We start from the raw sequence: 8,952 nt of genomic DNA, 5'->3' as shown, positions 1-8,952 counted from the left end.
ACATTATTATCCACAACTTACATATTTACCTTATTAAAAGTTTTTGCAATTGACATTATGATCTCTCGAACTATCAAACAAGAAAAAAAGATTTTGTTAACTGAATTGTACCAAGCAACATAAGTTTGGACCGTTAAAGCTCCAATCAAGCTCACACTTCTTCAGAATTAAATGTCCCCCCTAAAGGACCAACGACAACAGTCACAAACACTTCTAATGTCCACTATGTGTATAAAGGAGAACACAAAAACATCATTATCCACAACAGACATATTTACTTTATTAAAAATTTTCACAATTACTGTTATGATCTCTTTAATTATCAAACGAGAAAAATGATTTTGTTAACTAAATTGTACCAAGCAACATAAGTTTGGACTGTTAAAGCTCCAATAAACCTCATACTTCTTGAGAATTAAATGTTCCCCTTTACAGGACCAATGACAATAGTCTCAAATCCTTCTAATGTCCGCTACGTGTTTGAAGGAGAACATAAAAACATTATTATCCACAACTGACATATTTACCTTATTAAAAGTTTTTACAACTGTCATTAAGATCTCTCTAACTATCAAATGAGAAAAAGGATTTTGTTAATAGAATTGGACCAAGCAACATAAGTTTGGACTGTTCCTCTACTCTTGGCAATCAACTTATCCATAAAATACTTGCAATGAACATATACTTGAGCCCCTTAACAAATCAAAACAAGGTAATTCCATGAGTTAGCGATTAAAATGCCATTAATAGGATGAATGCGTTGATAAAGAAAGCCCTAGAGGGAGAAAAAAAAAAAGATTCACAAGTCCCGCTATTATTTGTGTAATATTATTACTTGTTAAGGTAACAAATTATGATGCTCATCATTGACACCATCATCATCATTGTAACAAGCACTTTAGCATTTATGGAAAAAAAAAAGGAAATATACTGAAGCAACAAAGCTTACTCTAAAGGGTTTACAAATTAATATGGCACTGAGTATATTTGGCAACACATCAACAACATAAAATACTTTTTTCTTTTGCGCTTTAGAAGACGATATATTCTAACATCTATATAATTAAACTCGTAGCTATAGCATCACTAAAAAAAATTACTAATATTCTTGTAACTTAATTAGTTATGTTAAATGTTTCCGATCGATACATTCAAGGTTTATGTCCGCCCTCTTTAACCATCTATTTATTTATTTTCTAAAACCAATTTTGTTCTCATACATCATGGAAGTTTCACCTCGAGTGCATCAATCTCATCCTTTCACACGAGCATGGACTACACATTTTTTAATCCCTCACAGAAAATCCACCGTCCTAGATATTACACATGTACATAAATCCATTCTTCATTGGCTAGAACCACTGTCTTGACATTGCATGCATTTGGAGCCTTTTGACTGTCCACTCACCCACCCAAACCCCCAAAAAAAAAAAAAAAAAAAACTCTACTATATGAGGAGAAGAGAACTGACTGTCCACTCACCCACCCAAACCCCCAAAAAAAAAAAAAAAAAAAACTCTACTATATGAGGAGAAGAGAACTCATTGATCTCGGGTCCCACTAAACCAAGCAAGCGAGAGCCACTTTTCTCAATCGGCTCTCCAAACAAAATAAACACGGCTCCCATCCCATCTCCTTCTCTCTCTCTCTCTCTCGCTGTGTTTCTGATATTTGCTCATTTTTGAACCCAAACCCAACCCTAACCCTAGCTCTCCTCAAAAATTCAAAATCGGGATTCTTTTGCATCGAATCGCAGCTTGAGCTCTCTTTTTGTTTTCTCGGAAACCAAACAGGAATTTTTTGGGGTATTTTTTTCTCGGCGATGAATACAATCAGGGAGCTGAGTTGAGCAATATAATGATCGAATTGTTGGACTCTGATTTCGACGCCTATTGTATGGGTTTGAGCGATGCCGGAGCTTCGCAAAGGAGTTCGCAGAGGCCGAGCTAAGGTCGCTCCACAACACCACAACAACAACAACAACAACAACAAGCGATCCGATCCTTCTCCCTCTCCCTCTCCCTCTCCTTCGCCCAACGCGGTTGGGACGTACGTCAAGACACGCGCCGCCGTAGCTAGGGCCAAAAAGTTGAAGCTTGATAACAAGAAGACTACCAGGAAGAAGAGCAACAACCACAACCACCACAACCAAGAGGAGGAGGAGGAGGAGGAGGAAGAGGAAGAGAAGCAGCCGGCGCAAGTGATTGTCATTTCTGAGAAGGAGAGTGGGTCTGACAAGAAGAGAGGAAAGAAGAAAGAAGAGAAAGCTGCGATGGGCGACGACAGTGGCGGCTTGAGTGCTAATAAGGCAGCTGGGCAAGAGGAAGAGGGCAGCACTGCTCCTTTTCCAGAGAGGGTATACACTTTTTTCATCACTTTTTTTGAGTTTTTTTGTGAACTGGGTTTGTGTTGTTTTGGTGTTTCAGGGTTTTGTGTTGGTACTTAGTTGTTTAAATTGTTCATTGGTAGGTTAGTTTTGTTGTTATAATTGCATAATGATTGTTTGGGTAGTTTGATCTGATCTTGTTTGGTTGTCCCCCAATTGGATTGTGTTATAATTTTGCAGAGATATGACCTTTGGCATGCTAGTTTAATGTTGTTTTGTCGTTTATCGGTCGGGTTGCTGCTATAATTGCCAAAAAGGGTATATGGTAAATGATTTATAATGCTGTTTGGGTGTTGATCACTTATAAAAGAATGTTGTTTTGGCGTTGATTGATTTGGTTGCTGCTTGAATTGCTAAAAAGGTTATGTTGTAAATGGTGAATTGTCTACTTTCGTGTTTGCAAGTATCTTGTTATATGGTGATTTTGACTAATGTTGTTGCCAATGAGCTATAGCTCAACTGGTAGTTCCTCTTCTCATGATAAAGGGATGGAGGGCGAGGTTGTGAGTTCAAGCCCTGCTTGGCGAGTGTGTAACTTACCAATCATTTTTTTGCTAGTGTTGTTGAAGCATTTAATGTGTCTGATCTCACTGCACGTGTGAGTAACTTGCGTTATGTACTTGTTTGTGTATTTATTATTTATGCATATGAGTGTGTGTGTTGGTTTATGTATTTACTATATATGTATATGGGTGCGTTATGTACATGTTTCTATTTCTTGATTGCACGTGGCGACTGGCGAGTAGTTGTGTTATGTACTTAATGTGGGTGCGTTACTTGGTTCATGTAAAATGATTTATGTATTTACTATTTATGTATATGGGTGAGTTATGTACTTGTTTCCATTTCCTGATTGCACGTGGCACTTACATGTATTTTTTCTCAGTTGTTTGGTTGTACACTCTTATGTGGGCAAATACAGAAGTATAGATATGATTGATGCATTTTTTCATTGCCAATAAAGCATCTATTGAACTCAAGTATTTTTATGGTTCAGTTTTGGTTTGGTGCATTGATACCTCTTTTTGTAATTTTCATAAAGGTCTCGGTGGGAGGGTCACCTGTATATAAGATAGATAGGAAATTGGGCAAAGGTGGCTTCGGTCAGGTGTTTGTTGGTCGTCGCGTTTCAGGTGGAACTGATCGCACCTCAGGTCCCGGAGCTATAGAGGTTAGCTCAGTTCAGATTCTCTTGTACTAGAAAAGTTCTGTCGGTTGTCGGGATTTTAACTTCTGAATTTTATGGTCATATCAGGTAGCTCTCAAATTTGAGCATAGAAACAGCAAAGGCTGCAACTATGGCCCTCCATATGAGTGGCAAGTGTACAAGTAAGTCTTTTTTTTTTTTCTTTTTAAATTGGCGCTTCTACTTTACTTGGCCATAAATTTATATTTTTATTCTTTATTTTTGTTGTTTAGCACTCTTGGTGGTAGTCATGGAGTGCCTAAAGTACACTACAAAGGGAGGCAAGGAGACTATTATGTAATGGTATGATCCGCACAAACTACAACTTATTTATCTCTCCATTATAACTTGATGGTTTAACTTTTATACTTTTTGATATGCAGGTTATGGACATGCTAGGGCCCAGCTTGTGGGATGTATGGAATTCCTCAGGGCAGGCGTGAGTATCTCATGTCTTCAATAGATAATGTAGTGGAGGGGGGTTAAGCTGATTTATTAGTTTTAATTGGGGGGGGGGGTGAAGATATGTTAATTCATGGCATGACTGTATCAAGCCTCAGGATGTTACAAGCATGTGATGATTAGAGTTTATAGAGGCCTTTTGGATTTTCTTTGAACAGCATGAATTCCTGTATTTTATGTAGTTCTCACATCTCCTCTTATTGCTAAGTCAAATTCACACAACAATACTTAATCAAAATAAAATTTGCCTTTGCGATATTGGTTGTGAACTCATGATGTGGACTTAGCACCCATCTTTGTCAATGTAAATCACAAGAGGGTTTATATTAGTTTGCTAGAACCTCTTGAAATGTTAATGTGTTCCTGTTACAGTAGGAGACATTATAAAATCCATAAATACTAAATGTTAACAAGTTTGGAACTTGAAATGGGTGACCTTTTATTTTATTTTGTCTATTTTAAAGAACCAGTACAAGATTTGTTTTGTTTAAGGCTTGGTTGTTGTATTCTTCTTCTTCTTCTTCTTCTTCTCTCTCTCTCCTCCTCTCTCAATAAATGTATCTTGTTTCTAGATCTTTCATGAATGCAATGAGTATATGATTTTAATTCTTCTCTTCTTTTGTTATATGTACAGTATGTCCTCAGAAATGGTTGCTTGTATAGCAGTCGAGTCCTTATCAATTCTAGAGAAGATGCATGGAAGAGGGTATGTGATTGTATTTATTTAATTTTATTGATTTTTAAGGTTAGTGTCTTGATTTTGCTGCAGAATACTAATTTTTTTTTTTTTTTTTTTAATCATGACCCTGTTTGGTATTAGCTATGTCCATGGTGATGTGAAGCCAGAGAACTTTTTACTCGGTCAGCCATCTACACCACAAGAGAAGAAGTTGTTTCTTGTTGACCTTGGATTAGGCAAGTAAATTTAATTACTTACATACTCTCTCAAATTAATCTATTTTACATCGATTTCTTATGTCTTCTTTATGAATTGATGATGTTGCAGCAACAAAGTGGAGAGATAGCTCTAGTGGGCAGCATGTTGAATATGATCAACGCCCTGATATGTTTAGGTGAATTGATGTTTGTGTCTTTAGGCTACAGTTTGCAATGTAACTTATTTACTAGAGATTTTGATATCTTCTATGTGTCATTGTCTCAGAGGAACTGTTCGATATGCTAGTGTTCATGCTCACTTGGGAAGAACTGCTAGTAGAAGAGATGATCTTGAATCTCTTGCATATACCCTTATCTTTCTCCATCGAGGCAGGTTGCCTTGGCAAGGGTACCAGGTACTAATACATATATCATCTGTTGGGATTGTATGTTATTGTCTCTGGAATTGCTTTATTGAAGCCACTTTTTAATTTTTAATTTTTTTTCCCTTCCCTCTGTTAGGGTGATAACAAATCCTTTCTAGTGTGCAAAAAAAAGATGGCAACGTCTCCTGAAATGCTATGCTGTTTCTGCCCCCCACCTCTTAAGCAATTTCTTGAGATCGTGGTGAATATGAAATTTGATGAAGAGCCTAACTATGCCAAGCTCATTTCTTTGTTTGAGGGCTTGATAGGACCTAATCCGGCTCTAAGACCAATCAACACTGAGGGTGCTCAAAAGGTAATTTTGGTATTATATCAGCTTATGGATAAACAGTGATTGTTTTTCTGTTCTTCTATTCATAGTTGTTTTAATGCAAACACCAGGTTGGCCAAAAACGGGGTAGGTTAAACATTGAAGAAGAAGATGATGGGCAACCTAGGAAGAAGGTTCGTTTAGGAGTTCCTGCTACGCAGTGGATTTCAGTTTACAATGCCAGGCTACCAATGAAGCAGAGGTAGAACTGCATTTTGTTTCATTACTTTTGCCTTTTCTCCTCTTGAACAAATAGATGAGTTTCGTTTGGTCATGCGCATGTGTTATTAAATCATGATTTTAATGAGGGATATGGTTTAAATATATATTTTTGAAAAATGGTCATAGTTTTGAATGGGTTTTTGGATCCATGTCACTGTCCTAAAGTCAGTTGACAAAAAAAAGGGATGCAACCTAGTCCACAATTACACCTTTAGGCCTGATAAAGTAAGACTAATTTTATGTTTTTGTATCACTTTAAAAGTTCATATCTTCAAAGAAAGCCTAGGTTCAAAACTGACGGACATTATGGTAGTGATATTGTAATTGGAACTGTCTTGAGGGTTCCTGATCTTCTTTCTGCTTATCTTTTTTTGAGATAAAAGATGGAATTCTTTCTGCTTATCTAATTGGCCCTGCACCTTGTTATTATTTCCTGACTGGAGGATGCCTTTGTTTTTTAAGAAGTTAAATGCCACTTCTGCATTTGCTTCACTGTACAGAACAAGCATATGGAAATTAAGATTTAGTAGAATATCCCTTAATGACCTGCTCATTTATTTTATGCTTAGGTACCATTATAATGTAGCTGATGCAAGGCTGGCACAACATGTGGAAAGGGGAATTGCTGATGGCCTGCTTATAAGTTGTGTGGCATCTTGCTCCAATCTCTGGGCCCTTATTATGGATGCTGGAACTGGTTTCACAAGCCAAGTTTATGAGCTGTCGCCATTCTTCTTACACAAGGTGAATTTTTGTGCCACAGACGCACACATTATTTCTCTGTTCATCTTAGGAGTTATACCCGTCAAGCAACATTCAACTTTAATGTTGGTTATTCACAGGAATGGATCATGGAACAATGGGAAAAGAACTATTACATCAGCTCTATCGCTGGTGCCAACAATGGGAGCTCCCTTGTGGTTATGTCTAAAGGTTTGTTTAATTGGCATCAATGGGTGAACTTACATAGTCTTTTTGAATGGTTGGTGCATACCAATAAAAATAATTTTCTCATGAAAACTTTGTGAGGCATCCTGTTTAGGGGTTTCCATTTCCTAAATGATATTGTCAGGTCTTAAGATACCTCTTTGTATTTCTAAGTAATTTTGGTAAAAAAATATACACTTCTTGTGCACTGATAAGTTCGTGACATCTCCAATCTTTGGGTATCATGGATTTTCTTCCTAGCATTCATCTTCAGCTACTAGTTTATTAAGTTATGAACCAAAATTTGCAGGCACCCAATACACTCAGCAGTCTTACAAAGTAAGTGACTCTTTCCCTTTCAAGTGGATAAACAAGAAGTGGAGAGAAGGGTTCCATGTGACCTCGATGGCAACTGCTGGAAGCCGATGGGGTGTTGTCATGTCTCGCAATGCTGGCTTCAGTGATCAGGTTGAGTTTTGCTTATCTTCAGCATTTACTGTTCTCTCTTTTTCAGAATACTACGTGTTCTTATTGTTCTTACAGTTGAAAGACAACCACCTATTGTTATTTTGGGGGTTGGGGGGGTGGGGAGTAAAGGCTAACTATAATTGTTAACTTCCATTGTTTGTTGTCTTAAATTTATAATACTTCTGGGCTCAATGTCTTAGCAGGCATAAGTTAATGCCTTGTGGCTGTAACTGGATCAAATTTTTGTGTGGGTGCGAATGCTATATTTTCAAAGTGTTATGCTGACTTGAATTCTGTCTTTTTAGGCGTGTGAAATTACAGAGTGCAATGTTATTAAGTTAGAATTGACTGATAACATTGGTCTAAAAGGATTGGCTTGGCCAACTTCAGCCTTGTGACCCAGTTTCTAACCAATTGATTTGAACTTTGAAGATTAAGTGTCTCATATGCCTGCGTTTATGATTATAATTTTTTTGGAGTTAATAATTATAATTTTACATATTAACAATTCATCATTATCCTGTTCATTTGCAACAAAATATTTTCTTTATTATAATTTTACATATTAACAATTCATCATTATCCTGTTCATTTGCAACAAAATATTTTCTTTGCGCAACTTCTAACATTCTTCCTTCATGTCTGCACTTCATTTCTGGCAAGACTTATATTACAGAGTAGTGCACTCCACAATTGCTTTACACAGTTTCAATGTCAATTTAATTTGTACTGTGGAATTCAATGTAGGCCTCCTCTGGTTCTTCTCTCTGATCTGTTCTCTATTTTGGTTTAGGTTGTGGAGCTTGATTTTCTCTATCCAAGTGAGGGCATCCATAGGCGTTGGGATAGTGGTTACCGAATTACATCAACAGCTGCAACTTGGGATCAAGCTGCTCTAATTTTGAGCGTTCCAAGGCGCAAACCTGGTGATGAAACTCAGGAAACCTTGCGTACATCTCAATTTCCAAGCACCCATGTGAAGGTAAATGTTGGAAAATCTGTGATTATTTTAGATGTGATGTAGCGGAGAGTGAGGTCATGAGTTCAAAACTCATTGGGTGCTAGTTTTATTACCGATAAAAAGAAGTGCATGTAATTATTTTTCATTTTATTTTTTGAGAGTGATGTACTAATTTTTTTTCTTCCATGTTTTTGGTTTATGTGTAGGAAAAGTGGGCGAAGAATCTCTATCTTGCTTGTTTGTGTTATGGGCGGACTGTATCTTGATTCCTGTGTAGTTTCAAGGAATCATGTGGAAAGAAAGTGATAGATTTTGGTGTTCCTCCTTTCCCAACTTCATTATATGTAGTTGTTGTTGTCATGTTAATTGTAAAAAATGGTTGAGGAGCTTAGCTGCAGCTGCAGACTTTTGCGCCCATGTATGATAAATTTATAAAGCTGTTCGCTTGCTTTTAATGGTATCCTTAATGCAAGTACCCAAGGCCTTGTTTGTTTCACCAATTTGAAACCACACTTTTTCAAAGAATATCTGCTTGGTACATTTACTCAAACACATGTTTTTAGTTTTTAAACAATATTATACGTATTTTCACTTACACGTATTTTCACACATGATTTTAAATATATGTTTTCAGTTTTTAAGTGCATATACTAAACATCCATTAGCTTTTTAAAACCTATAATTTTTTCTAGGTACAATCTTTTCATT

At 36.7% G+C, this 8,952-nt stretch overlaps 1 protein-coding gene across 1 annotated transcript; it reads left to right on the top strand.

Moving 5' to 3' along the window:
* The first annotated feature begins 1,544 nt into the window (after positions 1–1,544).
* On the top strand, positions 1,545–8,740 carry LOC112031152 (casein kinase 1-like protein HD16). The gene is made up of 16 exons (XM_024063838.2): positions 1,545–2,356; positions 3,429–3,557; positions 3,642–3,715; positions 3,806–3,875; positions 3,956–4,011; positions 4,669–4,740; positions 4,855–4,949; positions 5,041–5,107; positions 5,197–5,326; positions 5,433–5,651; positions 5,738–5,868; positions 6,458–6,632; positions 6,731–6,821; positions 7,126–7,283; positions 8,077–8,265; positions 8,451–8,740. Exons 1-16 carry the CDS (start codon positions 1,910–1,912, stop codon positions 8,508–8,510), a joined length of 2,163 nt encoding a protein of 720 aa, XP_023919606.1. The 5' UTR covers positions 1,545–1,909; the 3' UTR covers positions 8,511–8,740.
* The last annotated feature ends 212 nt before the right edge of the window (positions 8,741–8,952 follow it).

Source organism: Quercus suber, unplaced genomic scaffold (assembly GCF_002906115.3).
Source record: "Quercus suber isolate HL8 unplaced genomic scaffold, Cork oak 2.0 scaffold_501, whole genome shotgun sequence".
NCBI classification, from domain to species: Eukaryota; Viridiplantae; Streptophyta; class Magnoliopsida; order Fagales; family Fagaceae; genus Quercus; species Quercus suber.
The sequence above is the reverse complement of the archived record's forward strand: the minus strand, read 5'-3'. Positions and strand labels throughout refer to the sequence as shown.

Coding starts and splice junctions, on each gene's coding strand:
- LOC112031152 (XM_024063838.2), top strand. CDS start 1,910: ATGCCGGAGCTTCGCAAAGGAGTTCGCAGAGGCCGAGCTAAGGTCGCT. Junction 2,357..3,428: donor CTGCTCCTTTTCCAGAGAGG/GTATACACTTTT, acceptor ATTTTCATAAAG/GTCTCGGTGGGAGGGTCACC. Junction 4,012..4,668: donor TGGAATTCCTCAGGGCAGGC/GTGAGTATCTCA, acceptor TTATATGTACAG/TATGTCCTCAGAAATGGTTG.